Source organism: Astatotilapia calliptera, chromosome 1, assembly GCF_964374335.1.
Source record: "Astatotilapia calliptera chromosome 1, fAstCal68.1, whole genome shotgun sequence".
Lineage (NCBI taxonomy): Eukaryota > Metazoa > Chordata > Actinopteri > Cichliformes > Cichlidae > Astatotilapia > Astatotilapia calliptera.
This window is the reverse complement of record NC_137422.1, coordinates 2860389-2878173: the sequence shown is the minus strand read 5'-3', so window position 1 is coordinate 2878173 and position 17785 is coordinate 2860389. Positions and strand designations below refer to the sequence as shown.

Sequence of the window (17785 nt, the reverse complement as noted above, 5' to 3'; positions counted from 1 at the left end):
CTATTAAGGTGGCAGCAGCAGCAGAATCCCAATACAAGTTTAGTGAGAGCATAAACCAAATATAAAGATAAAAGTAGACTAGATGGGTAGTTAACACTTCCATTTTAAATACAACACACATAACTTTACCTTCTAACTCACCACTACCATTCACACCTATGGGCAATTTAGAATTATCAGTTAACCTAACCCCAGGAACTGCACGTCTTTGGACTGTGGGAGGAAGTCAGAGCATCTGGAGAGAACCCATGGAGGAGAACATGCAAACTGCACACACAAAACAAACCTAAGTAAACTTCTCTGTAGTAATTCTTAATATATTGTGTTTTCTTACTTCTTTGTGTGAAAAGGTGAGCTGTTCCTCCAATGCGCTGCATCGTTCCAAAGCAACACGAAGTCGCTCCCTAACCTTGAAAATATGAAATGGACATAAAGCAACATGTACAGTGGGGCAAAAAAGTATTTAGTCAGCCACCGATTGTGCAAGTTCCCCCACTTAAAATGATGACAGAGGTCAGTAATTTGCACCAGAGGTACACTTCAACTGTGAGAGACAGAATGTGAAAAAAAATCCATGAATCCACATGGTAGGATTTGTAAAGAATTTATTCGTAAATTAGGGTGGAAAATAAGTATTTGGTCACCTCAAACAAGGAAAATCTCTGGCTCTCACAGACCTGTAACGTCCTCTGTAAGAAGCTTTTCTGTCCCCCACTCGTTACCTGTATGAATGGCACCTGTTTGAACTCATCATCTGTATAAAAGACACCTGTCCACAGCCTCAAACAGTCAGACTCCAAACTCCGCCATGGCCAAGACCAAAGAGCTTTGGAAGGACACCAGGAAAAGTATTGTAGACCTGCACCAGACTGGGAAGAGTGAATCTACAATAGGCAAGCAGCTTGGTGTGAAAAAATCAACTGTGGGAGCAATCATCAGAAAATGGAAGACATACAAGACCACTGATAATCTCCCTCGATCTGGGGCTCCACGCAAGATCTCATCCCGTGGGGTCAAAATGATCATGAGAACGGTGAGCAAAGATCCCAGAACCACACGGGGGGACCTGGTGAATGACCTGCAGAGAGCTGGGACCAAAGTAACAAAGGTCACCATCAGTAACACACTACAACGGCAGGGAATCAAATCCCGCAGTGCCAGACGTGTTCCGCTGCTGAAGCCAGTGCATGTCCAGGCCCGTCTGAAGTTTGCCAGAGAGCACATGGATGATACAGCAGAGGATTGGGAGAATGTCATGTGGTCAGATGAAACCAAAGTAGAACTTTTTGGTATAAACTCAACTCGTCGTGTTTGGAGGAAGAAGAATACTGAGTTGCATCCCAAGAACACCATACCTACTGTGAAGCATGGGGGTGGAAACATCATGCTATGGGGCTGTTTTTCTGCCAAGGGGACAGGACGACTGATCCGTGTTAAGGACAGAATGAATGGGGCCATGTATCGTGAGATTGTGAGCCAAAACCTCCTTCCATCAGTGAGAACTTTGAAGATGAAACGAGGCTGGGTCTTCCAACATGACAATGATCCAAAACACACCGCCCGGGCAACAAAGGAGTGGCTCCGTAAGAAGCATTTGAAAGTCCTGGAGTGGCCTAGCCAGTCTCCAGACCTCAACCCCATAGAAAATCTGTGGCGGGAGTTGAAAGTCCGTGTTGCTCGGCGACAGCCCCAAAACATCACTGCTCTCGAGAAGATCTGCATGGAGGAATGGGCCAAAATACCAGCTACTGTGTGTGCAAACCTGGTAAAGACCTATAGTAAACGTTTGACCTCTGTTATTGCCAACAAAGGTTATGTTACAAAGTATTGAGTTGTATTTTTGTTATTGACCAAATACTTATTTTCCACCCTGATTTACGAATAAATTCTTTACAAATCCTACCATGTGGATTCATGGATTTTTTTTTCACATTCTGTCTCTCACAGTTGAAGTGTACCTCTGGTGCAAATTACTGACCTCTGTCATCATTTTAGGTGGGGGAACTTGCACAATCGGTGGCTGACTAAATACTTTTTTGCCCCACTGTAACTCCAAAAATGATGAACAATGGTTCACATGTCGACATGCACCAATACTGCAAGAAAAACGGTTTAACAGAATTGTACCTTTTCGTCGAGGGCTTTATGGTGTTCAAAAAGTGACTTCAGGGCTTTGAGGACCTCCACTTCACTTGAGACGCCTGCTGGAGATTGAGCCTGCCGCTTGACCACAGTCATCCTCAGACTGCGCTCATGGCGAGACACCAGGCACTCCAAGTGTTCTAGCAGGAGCTGGATACACAGAGAGTTACAAAAAAAAAAAAGTCCAAATCATTTCTCATCATCGACTCGCATCTGAAAAACTTTTTAAGTAAACAAATGCAAAACCAGTCAAAATAAGAAAGATAAAAGTCAGCACTAACTGCTGCTGCAAAGTGCTTTATCATTTGTAGCTGAAATATTGTGATGACTAAGCAATTTGCAATGCCCTAAGCTGTGACAACAGACACTGTCTGTTCTGTCGGTGCTATGACAACCATCTTTTCTCATAATAGAAAAAGACGGAAATCTGACAAGTATTTCCAGGTAGTGTGTGCAGGCCCAACTAAATGCTTCTTATTGACAGCTGATCCTCTGTGAATGTGTGTGCAGGACGATCTACTAACCCGTGTGTTGTTTCTCTCGGCCTTTAGTTCTGCAATCTCCTCCTCCTTTTCCAGAAGCTGCTCTCGGCACACGTTCAGCTCCTTTGTTAGTGCAGCAAATTCCTAAAATAGGAATGGATAAATTCAGTAACATGTAACAACTACTTACGAGGCCTTTTTTTTTGGGGGGGGGGGGGGGGGGGGGCTTGGGAAAAAACATTGGTGGCAGGGAAGGAGGGAAATTGCACATTCAAAGTTAAAACTTTGATCATGGGTAAAATAAAGTGTCGCTGCAGGAATTTCATGTCATTTTCTAAAAGTAGGTGGAGGTTTTTAGATCAACTTTTTTATTCATGTTTTTATGCTACACATCATAATCTGATAATACACAGTCTGTCATGACCTGCTCTCTCTCACTCTCCCCATCACTTGGATCAAAGTGTTCACACACAGTAGCATGATTAATAATATTATAATTAAAAATAAACAAACTAAAAACACCTTCATATTCAAAAAGTACAACGCAGTTGATATAGGTAAATTATTACCATGTATGTGTTTGTACTTCACATATACAAACACACGTATAAACACAAACACATTCATATGTTTAGAATAGTCAACATCTTATAATGGCAGCTAGTTTCTAAGAGATGCACGGAACATCTCTTAGCTTTTTTTAGTTTCAACACTGACATCACCTCGGTATTTCAGACACACGTTCATTTGACCCAGTAACAACCTGGACCATACATCACACATATAAGATGAGATAAGACTTTAATGATCCCACAGCAGGGAAATTCTTGCATTACCTCAGCTCAGGTACAGATAGAAGGAAAATACAAAAAATACAAATAAACACATAGAAAATAAGTAAGATAATACACTATATACAACGGTTGCATACACAGTATGTGATTATGGATATGGTTGTGGAAATATGCAAGACATAAATTTAGCTATTCTACCACTACTATTCCTATGTAAGTAATAGATATCTATTTATGCTATATACCTAATCAAATCCTGTCCATTTACAGCAAATTAATATGTCATTGTATATGTTCCACAACAGATTATCAGACTCTAAAACTAATACTGCTCCTCTCTGGTGTATTTGTTCATTGCTAGTGTTAAGATGTCAGTTTAACACACTGTCTTCTGCGATGACGGTTTGTTTTGAAGCCAGCGCCATGACTGCATACCAAGCGCATTCCTTTCTTTCCTTGCCGGTGCCGACAAGCAGACAGCCATGTTTACGGCTTTAAAAAGAGCCACAGTTGGCAACCCCCTAGTTTCCACAAGTTATCTTAACGGCTTCACACTTATTTTTTAAATCTGCGGCAAAGTTTTATTAGAAACCTCTGCCTGCTGACAAGAGTATCTATCCTTTATAGATCTTTCTGGTATGAGAAGAAAATGAATGGACAGTCAAACGCCTCAGTATATGTAATTGCAGAATGCAGAATGGAGCTTTTTTTAATCTTCCATCTTTCTGTGGTTCTCTTCCAACAAATATCCACTCACACAGACACAGCCACAGATACACACAAACACACAGAGCTTGTAAGGATTACATGCATGGTTGGACCGCTAAAGAATTTGCCATCCTGATTTTTTGCCCTGTAGCACAAGCACCCTGAGTAGTAAGACCTTCTTGCAATGCTTTCTGAGGGTAGGAAGGTGGGGGGTGGGGGGTAGGAGGGCTGCTGGAACTGATGGTTCTTTTCAGTCACTACCACAACTATTCTCCCTTCCCTTCATTCCAGCCTCTGAGCTTTTCCAGCACTTGGCACAGATTTTGCTCAAAGGGTTAGTTTCCTATTGGCTAGAACCAGGGTCTTCACTTTCTGCTGGCCAATAAGAGACTGAAAGGCAGGCTCAGGGGTAATTACAGAGTTGCTTATTTCCTACATTCCACAGCAGAGGCTGAAGTTAGAGAAATATCAAGGTTGCGTATAACCTATGTCTTAATTTATCATGCATTACCCCTTACCCATAACATTCTTTAACTCATTTATACACAACATAAATAAATAAACAACATATTGACTCTGATACATGACAGACTGACAGAGTCACAGTGTAACTCACTAAGGTACAGGGAGCCTGAACCTATCATGCAACAAAACAAAAAAGAAAAACAAAAAATATCCAAACACCCTGAAATCTGACCTAGGCTGGAACCTTTAAAAACACACACAAATAAATAAATAAACAAAACAAATAGTATATGGGTAAGTTTTATGTTGCTTCTCAACAAGCACATCAATCTGAGCATATCAGTTGATTTCAACACCACCCTAGATCAGCTTTGACTCTGATGCTCTTGCTGTGTTAGGCTTTCCATGCATGCGCTTGAAGGGGCAGGGATGTCCCCAAACAGGCTTGACGATAAATATAAATATACTCAGGTTTAAGCATGGTGCATTTTCTTCAATTTAGAAATAGTGTACCTAACAAGCTTTTCAGGGAAAACCATACACTGCACCACTGTTCCCTCTAAGCTGAGCACGTGAGCAATCGCGCACTGCTAACAGTCTCCGCGCACAGAAAATCAGCAAAATAAAATAAATACATGTATTTACTTTAATTCCAATTCAGACTGGATTTTTTTTTTGTGCGCAGCGCAGAATTTCTGTGTGGGGAGACCATGTGAGCAGTGCGCAATTGCTCACGCGCTCAGCTTAGAGGAAACATTGCTCTGCACCACACTCTCCACTTAAACGCCATTGTGAGAAAGAGTCATGTTTGGATTATAATACAATTAAAGATTTGGTTGATTCAGACACAGAGATAGCGCTGCTCAATAAATCGAATTTTAATCACGATTACGATCTGGGCTTTCAACGATCATTAAAAATGACTGAGCCGATTATTAGCCCCTCCCTCGTGCTTTACTCTCGCGCTGCTCCGTGTGGCAAATCGAGCGCACCTCTCTGCATTTCGAACACGTGTCACAACAATTAAGAGCAGCGGTCTCCAACCTTTTTTGCGCCACGGACCGGTTTATGCCCGACAATATTTTCACGGACCGGCCTTTAAGGTGTCGCAGATAAATACAACAAAATAAAACTAGTACCGGTACCGAAAAAAATAAAATTTATTCATAACACACGTGAACAGACCCAGGAAAACAGAGTAAACGATAAAAACGATAACAAAATAACGCTGAAAACCGATAAAAACCCTGAAAACCATACATTTCACACCTGAGCCTCAACTCTCGCGGCCCGGTACCAAACGACTCACGGACCGGTACGAGGCCCGGGGGTTGGGGACCGCTGATTAAGAGGACCCGAGGGAAGCTCGGAAAGCTAAGAAGTTATTTGGAGAGGAGAGTGACTGCCGTTGGTTGAAAAGAGAGGTAAAAAAAAACTTCAGTGGTGTGGAAACATTATGGGTTCAGTCAGACGTGGATCAAGTAGACACAGTGTGAAAACTTTGCAACAGTGTCGTAGCTGCACCACAGAGCAACACTGCAAAGTTCACTAAACACAGATGTTTACATTTTTCATTTATTTTTTATATTGCAAACATTTGCACTGTTATCAGTATTTGCACACTATTTTATATTATTTTTTGACAGTCTTTAAAGTCATTATCCAATACATTGTTATTGTTAAATAAATATCGTCAAATAATCGAGATCTCAATTTCAGTGAAAATAATCGTGATTATCATTTTTGCCATAATCGAGCAGCCCTACACAGAGATTTAAAAAATTATTTGAGAAACAAATGTTTTTCTTAAGAAAAACAAAACATAATTTTAACATTAAATCTTTTAATTTCTCAGTGTTCATGCTCTCTAACTGCGAATGTAGGTATGGCATCACTGCACAAAGGAAGAAGATCAGGAAACAGTGAGACACAGTTATGTCAATACCAAAGACAAGAATGCACAGCACACTATGTGACAGAACACATGATAAAGCAAGCAGGAATTTTGTGGGCACTAAGTTTCATGCTATACTATGATACTGCAATAACCTGCCACTGAAAATAGTACCATAACACCTTGGTAGTGTTTCCCCACACACAGACTTCACTTAGGCAGACTGCCTAGCTGTCATAATGGCAGTCCCACCAGTTAGCAAAGGCCCTTCATGTCAAGTCAAGTACAAGTGTCCTAGCTGACCGTCCACAGCTTGTTGACAAAGCAGACACGCGTATAATACATAGCCAAAAGTCAGGGCATTGCAACTGCAAGCCAGCAAGTTTCTACAACGGTGTAGGAAACCATTTTTGTACTACATGTTAACATAAGTAAATAATAAACACACTAAATAGGAAATTTAAATTTTTATTTAAAAAGTCAGTAACTGCAGTATCCCGGACCTGTCAGACTGCCGTTCACCTCAGCTGTTGGCTGCTGCAAAGAATCCTGAAGGAAGCTGTATAACTTTGTGCTCCAACATTGGTTAGTGAAGCATTGCTTCTGTCCAATGACATGAGGATTTTCTGTTTGGTGCCAGATAATTGTTTTTATACACTGACTGTACAGAATCGAGCATTTGGATAGCGCTATTTCCGGTCTTTAATGTTACTTTGTGTAAAATTTCACCACTGAGGTCAATAGATTCACGACTGCAGTCAACTAAATGTTATTGTCTTACATCTCTCAATGCAAGTGTATAACCCTAGCAACTATAGAACCAGCATGTTTTAAAATTTAAAATAAATGTCACTTTTCAATAATTTTTAGCTACAGTCAGTACTACACTAATAAAATTTTTATTAGCATATACATGAGAGGCATTGACAGTGGACAAGTTAAACCTTGCACATAATTTTGACAAACGATAGGAAATGCAGTCATGTTCCAAGAGCAACAGGTTAGCAAATGTGATGATAACGTAATCCATCAAGCCATCCATGCTTCATTTTGTGAAATGAAAACTGGGGGTGAATGAACGAATGGGTCAATAAGACATGCCGTATAAAGCGCTTTGAGCGCTCAAGTAGAACAAAAGGGTACTATATAAGAAATAGTACATCGGGTACCTAAAGTATAATGACAATGCAAGTTGTAAGTAGGGCTGGGCACTGAGGATTGTTTTAAACTGGTACCAGTTGCAAACGGTTCAGCACAAATAGGAACCTAGACAACCAGTGTTGCTACCATTAGGTATCTAAAGATGATCACTCCACCAAACTTAAATCTCAGTATAGGTCCGCTCCTCCGATACATTTAACAGTTCACTCCTAGATATAATTTACCCATTAAATGTTTATGCAGCTAGAATACATCACTCCTTTAAGTCACCAGCAAGATGTAATTATGTTATCTCTCACACTTGTTAACTTTTTGCTCTTGGAAGAGGTCAGTACTTCCATTAGAAACAAATAAAATAGATTTGTGTAAATTGTAGGGGCAAGTGAACTAACAGTCTGTGGTAAGCTGCAGCCAGTGCTCTTTTTAAGGCTAACATATATACACCACACAAGAAATAAGAGACCCCATGTTGGAGATAGTCAATGTAAAGTGAAAAGATAACGTAATAACAATGACTCCTGTTATTTTCAGCACAATCAAAACATTTGCATTAAAGGACAAAAACAGTTTATCAGACCACCTGTTCAACTAGCTTTAACATGTAGAAAATCAACCTTTCACCTACTCCCATCCGCCGATGCCATGTTTCATACAATAACAGTACACTTTTGAGGCTGACATGAATTGTTAAAAACTAGCTTAAACTATTTGATTTGTGTCTTCAAATGTGGTGTATTCTTGTATAGACTATGATAGGAACCGCTATCCTCTGTCTAGTACTTGGAGACAGCCCATGTTTTTTTTTATTGCTCTCTTCAACTGGACAAAGCATGGAGACAAGGCCATGTCTAAATTGTGAAGCCTTCTATCATCCCTAGAGGCTGTTTTATACAACAAAAAGACAGTCTAACTGCAGCTATTCTAAGCTACACACGGGTACTCATTTTAAACTTTCATAACAACCTTACACTTTTTAAGAGCCCACAGTGCATGACAATAATTGCTACATTTTTTTTCTGTACAGTCAGCAGACTGATGCTCTTGAGACTGATCAGAACAAGCCTGCCTTCTACATAATGACTTTAGCTGCTCTTAAAAGCTTATAGGTGCTGAAATGCGACACTGTGCACCGGGCATCTGTTCTCCTAAACGGGGACCCACCATCAAACCTAATTAGACACCACAATAGCTCTGTACAGAGTTGCTAAGCCTGCTACCAAAAAACAAAACAAACAGACAAAAAAACCCCACATCAATAGAGAAGAACTCAATTGATTAAAAGGAGGAGAAATTTTTCATTTTTACTCTTCTTTTATGTTACATTTGTGATACAAGTGCATGCAAAGATTCTTGAACAATTATAGGTTTATTTAATAAGGGTATATTAATAAAATTGTGAATGCATTATTTAAATGTGCTATATTTTTCCTGCTTCCTTCTAATGCATTTTAAGTGAAAACATTTTTTTTGTTTGTCTGTTTTTTTAAATGCTTCCACTGCCCACCCAACTGCCAAAATTACATGTACTGGTGCTGCACTGCACCATTTTATGGCTTTTTCCTAAAAATTGCTATGGCACCTATTATTGATGTCAGCCATTGCTCAGTTGTTGCTTCAACAGGTCTATAGGAAAAGACTCAGCTATACATTCTTCACAGGAGAACTACAAAATGAACTAGATCTATAGAATAGAAGTGCTAGCAGCAGTTTGGAAAAGCACTTAAACAATACTTGTGTGCAATAGGTGTAGATACTGCAGTTGTTCTGGCTTTTTGAAATACAGGGGCTGGAATGATTAATAACAAAATAAAGTGCTGTCTGCTCAGTTATAAAGGTACCATCCATTTCTTTCTTTTTTGTGTGATTTATTAATAAACCGTAATAAAATATTCAAAAGAAGGGAAAAACACCCAGGTTTTTCTAAATGAACTGCTCATTGGTTTCCTTTTTCAAAACTGCAATGCTTTAAAGTTTAACTGCAGACAACGTCTGTTTTTTCTCATCGTTTTAACAAAAAAACAAAACAGAAAAAAAACCCCAAACCATTTGAATGTATTTATGTGCCATATTAAATGCAAATATATACAAACACTCAATACTTTGGGACAGTATTTTATCTCCTGGATGATGAAGGTTTGGTGTGTTTTCGTTTGTATGTGTTTTCGTTTGTATGTGTTTGTTTCTGCGAGTTTAAGTGTACCATGATTGCTTGTATTTTACTTTCAATCTGAAAAATGTTAGGTAAGCCTTGAAATAAAAAGCAACAACAAGCCTTGGTAGCAACAACAGCAATCAAGCATTTGCGATAACTGGCAATGGGTCTTTTATAGTGCTGTGGAGGAATTTTGGCCCACTCATCTTTGCAGAACTGTTGTAATTCAGCCACATTGGAGGGTTTCCAAGCCAGCGTTTATCTTCACTGATGCTGATGTATTATCAATCTTTTTGTTGAAAAACTGGGGCTGCGTCAGTTAATGCTCCCAAAATTTTTTATTCACACACCGCACCAAAGTACCTTTCTATTACAGTTCTGTGTCGTAAACGAGGGTGAAACTCTTGAGTGTCCATGGTAACAGTGGCGCATTGCAGAGACTTGTTTAAAACGAAGCAAAAAAATTTGTGTCAACAATTTTCTACAATTGAATTCCTCAAGGAATCAGTTCAGCCCTAGTGAACACCATGGGTGAAAAGTCATTTTATTAAATTTACACATTCCATGTGTTTGCAAATAGATTTAAACAAAAAGATGAGCTAAAGAACAGGTTTACTCACATGACGCTGTAGAGAAGTGCATCTCATTTAAAATCTTCTTAACACATTTAAAAAAAACAAACACTAAAAATGGAGCATAAACCAAATGTTTATAATAAATTCCTTTAGGGTTGTCCAATATCACAAAACATAAGGAATGACAATATTAAAATGTCTATCAAATTATATTGTAGTCTATTGCTTATTTCGTGGTGCGCAAAATACACTTCTTATTGAAATACTCTTTCATTGCTATTTGCAGTAGTCACCATGGCAACCCAGAAGGACCAGCTAAAACAACTTGAGGCATTTGCTCCAAAGTCTGATATGGACCAGAAAACTACTGTCCAAATGATCCTGCAAACTGGGCACCACCACAACAAACCACCTCTGCAACCTACAGAAGAATCGCATGAAAGAGTTTCAAGAGAGTTTAAGAATGTGAAGCAAAAAAGAAGCCATCTATTCAACAGTTGAATATTAACCAGAGTTGGACCTTTCAACAGGAAAATGATCTTAAGCACACTGAGAAATGGCTGAAAAAGAAAAAATGGAATGAAATATTTGAATCCATTTAAATGTAGAGGAATTTGAAACCAGTATTGCCTACAAAAACCTACAAAACATACCAAATGTATGCATGTATGTAAAGCAATATCCATTTAAAACAACAACAACAAAAAAACATTCTAGATAATTAATATAAATAGGCTGGTAAAGCTTTAAGAATAAAGCAACTGGCCTTTAAAACGAAACTACATTAAAAAAAAAAAAAAGCACTCTTCTCCATTTGTGTCCGTTTCCTTTTAATCTATTAATTCAGCTCACATTTGGCCAAAAGCAACACTTGCACTCTGTCACTTTCTTGTCACTATGTGTAACAAGCCAGCCTTTGTCTCTGTGTCTTACTACTGAGCACTCTCAATTCATGCCTTTGTAGCACTGACCAGAACAGAAAATTTGGTCACTGGTCTTTTAAAAACAGGAAGCACAATATCACCATGGGTGTTATGATTTCAAAGAGATGGATGAAGCCTAACAATAAGGACAAAATTTGACATGTGCTAAGTGAAAATATTATTTATTTTTTTAACCATCCATCCATTTTCTCCCGCTTATCCTTATCAGAGTAGCCTGGGGCTGGAGCTTATTCCAGCTACCATAGGGCGAGAGTTGGGCTACACCCTGGGCAGGTTCATCAGTCTGTTACTAACAGTAGCTTGTAGTCTGGGTGTAATCAGGCCCGAGTGTGGTTAGGGAAATTAAGGTCATCTTTTTGGAAACGTTTGGCTAGGTTTCTTCCCCCTTAATAGACAAAATCATCATTTCAAAATACTGGTGGATGCCAGTGCTACCCCTCAGCCTCCTAGCAAACACACCTATGGTATACATTTGAAATTGTGTTCACAAGATTTTCAGAAAACTTTACCTCTGACCTTGAGGTCAAGGTCACTGAGATTCAAACTTGTTTGAGACTTTTAGTAGATGCACCTGTGGTATCACAATCCTACGTCGCCTCGTTCTCATGTTCACAAATTTGGACGTCCACACTGCCCGACATTCAACCGACATTCGTCAGTCCAACAAACGACGATAGGCGATATATTTGCGCAGGTGACTTTTTGAAGGGTGGAGCAATGTAATCATGCAAGGACTGATTTGCACATTTTGATTTTATAAGTTTTGTTTGGAGGGAATATTTTACCTTCTCTTTCTTGTTTGTTTCAGTATTAATATAGCTACTTTTTGAATTACTCATTCATTTATTTGAGATGCGCCAAATCACACAAAAGACTTAACATTACGTCTGAGATTTTTTTTAATGTTCAGTGGAAGAAACATTTTGATGTTTAACTTACTTCTTGTTTAATTTTGCATTTGTTGTTTGGAACAGCCTATAAACACGGTTATAGTGGAAAAAAGAAGCCAGTTTCTCTTTGTTTCCCTCCCTACCATTGCGGGTTTTTTAATTAAAATAAAATGTTTTTGTTTTTTTCTGAACATAGGCAATAAAACAGCGCTATTATGTTTTTTCCCGCCGACTGCTTTTTTTTAAGCTTTAACCAACATTATTACAAAACTTACTGATGGGCAAATAAACAGATAAATCGCTCAGTAAAAACAATCGGTGAGAGGCTCAGCCTATCGTCGATAGTCAATATATTCGTCCAGTCGCCCAACCTTAATTTCCGCCCCGCGGATTGACGACACTACCACATCAACCTTTTCTGCCTGAGGGGCAAAGACTCAATTTTTTATATAAAAGGATCATCGTTGACTGATATTAAAATTTGTTTGATGACCTGAATAAGAATGGGTATCGTTTAGGTTTTATCCGATACTGGTGCCAAACCGGTACTTTTGAAACGGTGCCAGTGCTTAAAGAATGGAGAACACAAACTTTGTCCAAAAAACCTCTTATGTTTTTATTTTTAGCACTCTTTTTTTCTGCAAAATAATAACCAAGTTAGCCTTTTCTGTTAATACAACATACCTCCTTTGGTTGGAACCGGTGCTTAAACAATGGAAAACACAAACTTTGTCCAAAAACCAAAACGATTTTTTGCTAGCTGGGATGCTAACGGAGAGGGATACAAGTTAGTTGGTTTGCTAGTCTCGGCCGAAGGAGAGTGGTGTTAGCTGGTGTGCTAAATCGTGCAGACAAGACCGCCTTACCGGAGGTAAGTGGTATGACGTCCAATCTACGGTGAAGATCTGGGTTCAGGAGAGACGAGCGAAGGTAGCTAGCGCCCGTTGGGGGGAAAAAAGCTAACACTCCTGTCTGTGGACAGTTAAGCTAGCCAGCCTACGAAGGTTTAGATATGCAGAGATATTGCTGCGAGAAGAGGTTTTTGAATAACGACTATGTAAAAGTGCAAGGGTGGGCGGCTCTACACGACATGGTTGTCATGATCATCATTCAATCAGGATTGACGGAATGAGATAAATGCTTCTGAGGAACATGCAAGGAGGGGTATCCCATAGTGACATCGAAACGAATGTTAGGAATGAGAACTGCATGCACCACAGAGCCACGGCTCAGTGTCTGAGTCTCACAGGCCTAAATGTGCACTTGAGCCCATTTATAATTCTTAACATTTGTTTATCTTGCTTACCTTGTTTATCTTGGACTTTTTACTGTATTTTCACAAGTTTTATAGTTTTTTCCTACTGCTTAAAATACTCCCTTATGACCATTTATACTACAAAGTAATTAAGCAATAAACAATTAAATGATAGAAATGTTTCCATTTTTCACTTTCTACTATAACAATGGGTTGTTTGTTTTTTACAACTACAGTAACAAAACAAAAAACACAACTGGACAGTGGAAAATAAGCTTCCAGAACCTTTCTATAATTTTACACATTTCAGTCCAAAGAGTCATACTAACAGATTTCTTTCTTTGTCAAAGCAGCTTTTACTTTATCATGTAGTGAACAGTTAAACATGTCACTTCTTTACACTGACAGAAAGGGCGTTTCACTGGTCTGGCCCCCTTAACATCAAAGTGGGCTGTATGTGTCCCAAATTGTAAAATGAGTTTGAGACCTCTGTTCTCTACTGTCCGTGTGTGGAAAAAAATACACCTGGCATCAGGAAAGAAGGCAAGCTGTTGGAGGCAGTGTGACGCTTTAAGGAAGAGAAAAAAAAAAGCTGTATAGGTCAACAGGACAATAATAACTACAATCAAATAAATATATTCTTGCTGTCCGCCCAATTTGTTTGCACTCAGTTTGAGTTATTCGGACGCTGTGCAGTAAGACCACTAGTTTGTCCTTTTTACCCTCTCAATCCTAGGCGTCACAAACAGACAGCTGAAAACCACACAGCCAAACGATCATTCCTGTTATACTTCTTTGAAGTCCAATTGACACCTATTGTCTGGAGCGCATGTGTAGTTGGTGCATTATAATGTAAATTCACTGTGAACAAGACTACCTGGTCTCAAAATACAGGTAGGCACATGGACATCCACACGGACCCTATTAGACTTGTGGATGCTGAAACATGTTAGGCTGTAGTAAAATCTTCCAAAGTAGTAATACACCGAACATAACAGTGAGAGCAAGAGAGAAAGAGAGCAACTTTGTCAGCTTTTCAGTTGTGTCTTCTTACTTGACTATTTGTGGTTACATTATGAACTACTGAAAAAAAAATAAAAACTATTCGATTCCTCTACACAATGTAAGTTCCTCCTCTAGCAACCTGCCTTCTGCTGCCAAAGTGGTTTAGTAAGCGGCATACACCTGAGCTGAATTAACTGGCCATAGGCTCATTGTTATTGATATCCAATCCAGCTTTTCGAGTTACCATCTGGCAGAAAGCCAATCCAAATATTGGTGCATTGCTAGTTCAAATCTCATTGTAACATACAATCCAGAAGCCATACAATTCCCCAAACCAAACCACTCTCTGTACTATTTCTTCCAGTAAAGGCTTAGTCTCAGGAAAAAACTGTAGAATGGCAAACACTGAATTTCTTTAAGAATTAATCTACCTGGACTAAGAATAGGATTTTCCTTTAAGAAAAAAGGTCTCTCTCACTTACCTGTGGCAAAGCAGTGTTCAGCTGTCTCTGTAGTGAGTCCCTTTCATGGCTAACTTCATGCAGTTTGCTCTGGGTCAGGCCCAGATTCTCTTGAGTCTCTCTCAGGGTCTCAAGAAGACGATCTCGCTCTTCCAGCATAGACACCATCAACGACTCAAAGTGACCCTCTGAGTCAGATTGAAGTGGTGAACCGGAACCTCGACGGCCTCCGCCATTTCCACCACCAGGGCCTTCGGCCTCACTGATGGTGGGCATCACCTCGCACATCATCTGCAACAATAAAGAACAGGAGAAAACAGGAGAAACAAGGACCTCTGTCACTGTCACGTCAATAAAGCAAAAAAGTCAAAAAGCATTTTATTGTGTTAAAACAGAATACCAAAACCACTTTGAAGAACACCAAAGAAAAAAAACAAACAAAACACACACACACACACACACAGATCCTATATTAACAAAATTATTAACAAACTGAGATATAAGATTAGACAGTGGGCAAGTCTGAAAGTCCTCATGAGGGGTAATTTAATCTCCATAGTTTAAATTAACCCTCACAGTAGCTTTTTGACTAACAAAAGGGACAACAAAGACCAAAATCAGTTGAATCTAGTTGACTTACTGTAATGGTTAACTAGTTTGTGCTGATAGTAGTCTATAGAAAAACAATTACGTTAACCCATTCTAGTTAAATTTACTAAAAAGCTGAGAAGGTCTGGGTAATAAGGCCGCTCTCCATATCAAGCGGCTCAAGTCCTGTAGACAGGCTCCTGGAAACCAGGAGTCATGTGAGTTGGATTTAACCAACCTAAAAGGAACAACAACAACTTCCAATAGGGAACAAGTAGCAGCTAGGTACACCAAAATCTCAAAAACAGTCAACTGCACTTTCCTATAACTGAGGGAAACCATTCTTGATACGTGCCAATTATTTAGAACAAATCTACCTACTAGACCCTTGCAAAGCGAAACGCAAAATCCAAACTAAGGCTTTTTATTGAGGTCAAGCCCCTCTGGATAAACCATGTTTAAGAGGGGGATGGTCACATTGAGGATCTTTGTAAAGGTAGTGACAGATGGCGGGGAGAACCACCGATACCTACTGCACCATGCATCAAAAACTACAGGATGACAAGTGGAAGTAGAGGACTTTGGCTGACTTACAGAGGAGCGATTCTCGATGCTTTTTCTTTTTTGCAGAGGTGAAGATAAGGGCTAGCTGGGTAGTAAATGAGGTATAGCAAACGATTAAGGGGGCCACCAATTGTCAAAGTAATTACAAATCTATTCAAAGTATTTTTGTATTTTGCATTTTGTAAATTATTTTTAATGAAGAACTAGGTCCCCATCAAGAGGATGGCTGGAAGCCCAAATGCATCGACAGTATAGTGCTTGCCCATTGTAATGCTATCAGATACGTCTGGGAGTTAGGTTAAACCCTACAATTGTTTTCTCAAGTATTTTCGTGTTAAAGTTCTTTCTCACCTTCAAAGAATATTATTACTCCAAGTTCCTTCGTAAATCCAGGTTATGTTATGACGAAGTAAACGTCAACAAGTCCAGCTAACTCCAACTGTGGATTAGAGCCTTGTCAAGCTTTACAAGTATCCAGAGTCATTCAAAACAGAAATTCCATTCAGAGGCAGGGATGCATTAAGGCAGTGAAAGGGTCCTCTTGGTGGAAAAAAAAGAGATCATTTCAGAAAAGGCCTCAAAGCGACACTCGCATAAAGTGAGCAGGGGGCAGTATTCCAAGTTTGACTGGCTAACTCTGCGCTAGCCACCAAGCACTAAGTAAGCTGGTGATTCGGTGATTGCATATCTGGATTCTGGAACGAAGCGTTCACTTTTGCATCTCAAAACGAACGACCATCCTCAGATATAAAGTTTGACTCATATATAACTAGTGAACATTAACTGATACAGTTAAGTGGCGTGAAAATAATAAGCAGCCGTAGTCGGTTTAGCTCATTTGAAACAGGATTCTTTGGCTTAAAGACAGTTTAAAGTCGACAACTAGCCAATGTTAGCTACTAGCCAGCTAGGAAGCTAATGTTTGCTGCTCTATTTTAGCTTAAATACGTCAGGCAGTCATTGAAGCATTAACATAAAAGTACACAACATGATAAAATCTATCATAAAAGTTTCTTACACTATCTAAAATGCTAAAATCCTGAAATGAGTCGTAAAAGCTCTGTTAAAAATTATTCATTTATCAAGTAGCGTTAGCATCAGCTAACGTTAGCCTCCCGTCGATTCCGTGGAGTCGCGTCACCACATCACGGCACCAGCTAGGAAACTTCCAGCTAACATTCAACGTTAGCAGCGTTTCAGTCTGTTTAGGAAATCCAGACCATTTATAAAAACATATATTCCCTTTGTTTCCGCCCGATTTCCCGGCGTTATGTCAGTATTTCCACCAAAAAGGTCCGTTGGTCCGGTCCTTCCCTGTCGCCACTGCCTGCCAGCTTCGGCAGTCGGGACAGCCAATGGTGGGCTAAGTGTCGCTTGCACTGCCAGTCTACGGGAAGAGAGCGCTTCCCAGGTTGGCAACAGGAGGAAGTGGAGAAGTAGCAGTACGTTCAGTTCCTGTAGGGATATAAGCTTACACTTGTGTATTGAAAAGACAGAGAGAAAGCACGACTTTTCCATCAACAATACCCGTTATTTCTTTAAATTTACAGGTTACAATATCTCGGATGTATGTTTGTGAAGGTTCTCGGATGTCTCACCGTTCGGCTAATATCAAACAGGCTATTTTACCATAGTTTGTATTCTGATATGTTTTAAATACACATGTAACTTACATTTAACATTTTATATTGTATTTTGTCTATGT

General features: G+C 39.4%; 1 protein-coding gene across 9 annotated transcripts in view; it reads right to left on the bottom strand.

Annotated features, from left to right (window-relative positions):
* The window catches only part of ppfia1 (PTPRF interacting protein alpha 1), a 44369-nt gene extending 26879 nt beyond the window's left edge, over positions 1–17490 (bottom strand). For 4 of the 9 annotated variants that reach the window (XM_080301427.1, XM_080301410.1, XM_080301429.1 and 1 more), the window contains exons 1-5: positions 16432–17490; positions 14950–15219; positions 2667–2768; positions 2128–2292; positions 335–409 (exon numbers count right to left, since the gene is read on the bottom strand). In XM_080301427.1, the coding sequence (XP_080157553.1) occupies positions 335–409; positions 2128–2292; positions 2667–2768; positions 14950–15219 (612 nt within the window). In that variant the 5' untranslated portion in view covers positions 16432–17490. The remainder of the gene's footprint in view (positions 1–334; positions 410–2127; positions 2293–2666; positions 2769–14949; positions 15220–16431) is intronic. The other 5 variants (XM_026192789.2, XM_026192870.2, XM_080301434.1 and 2 more) reach the window with 2 other exon arrangements.
* Positions 17491–17785: the final 295 nt, after the last annotated feature.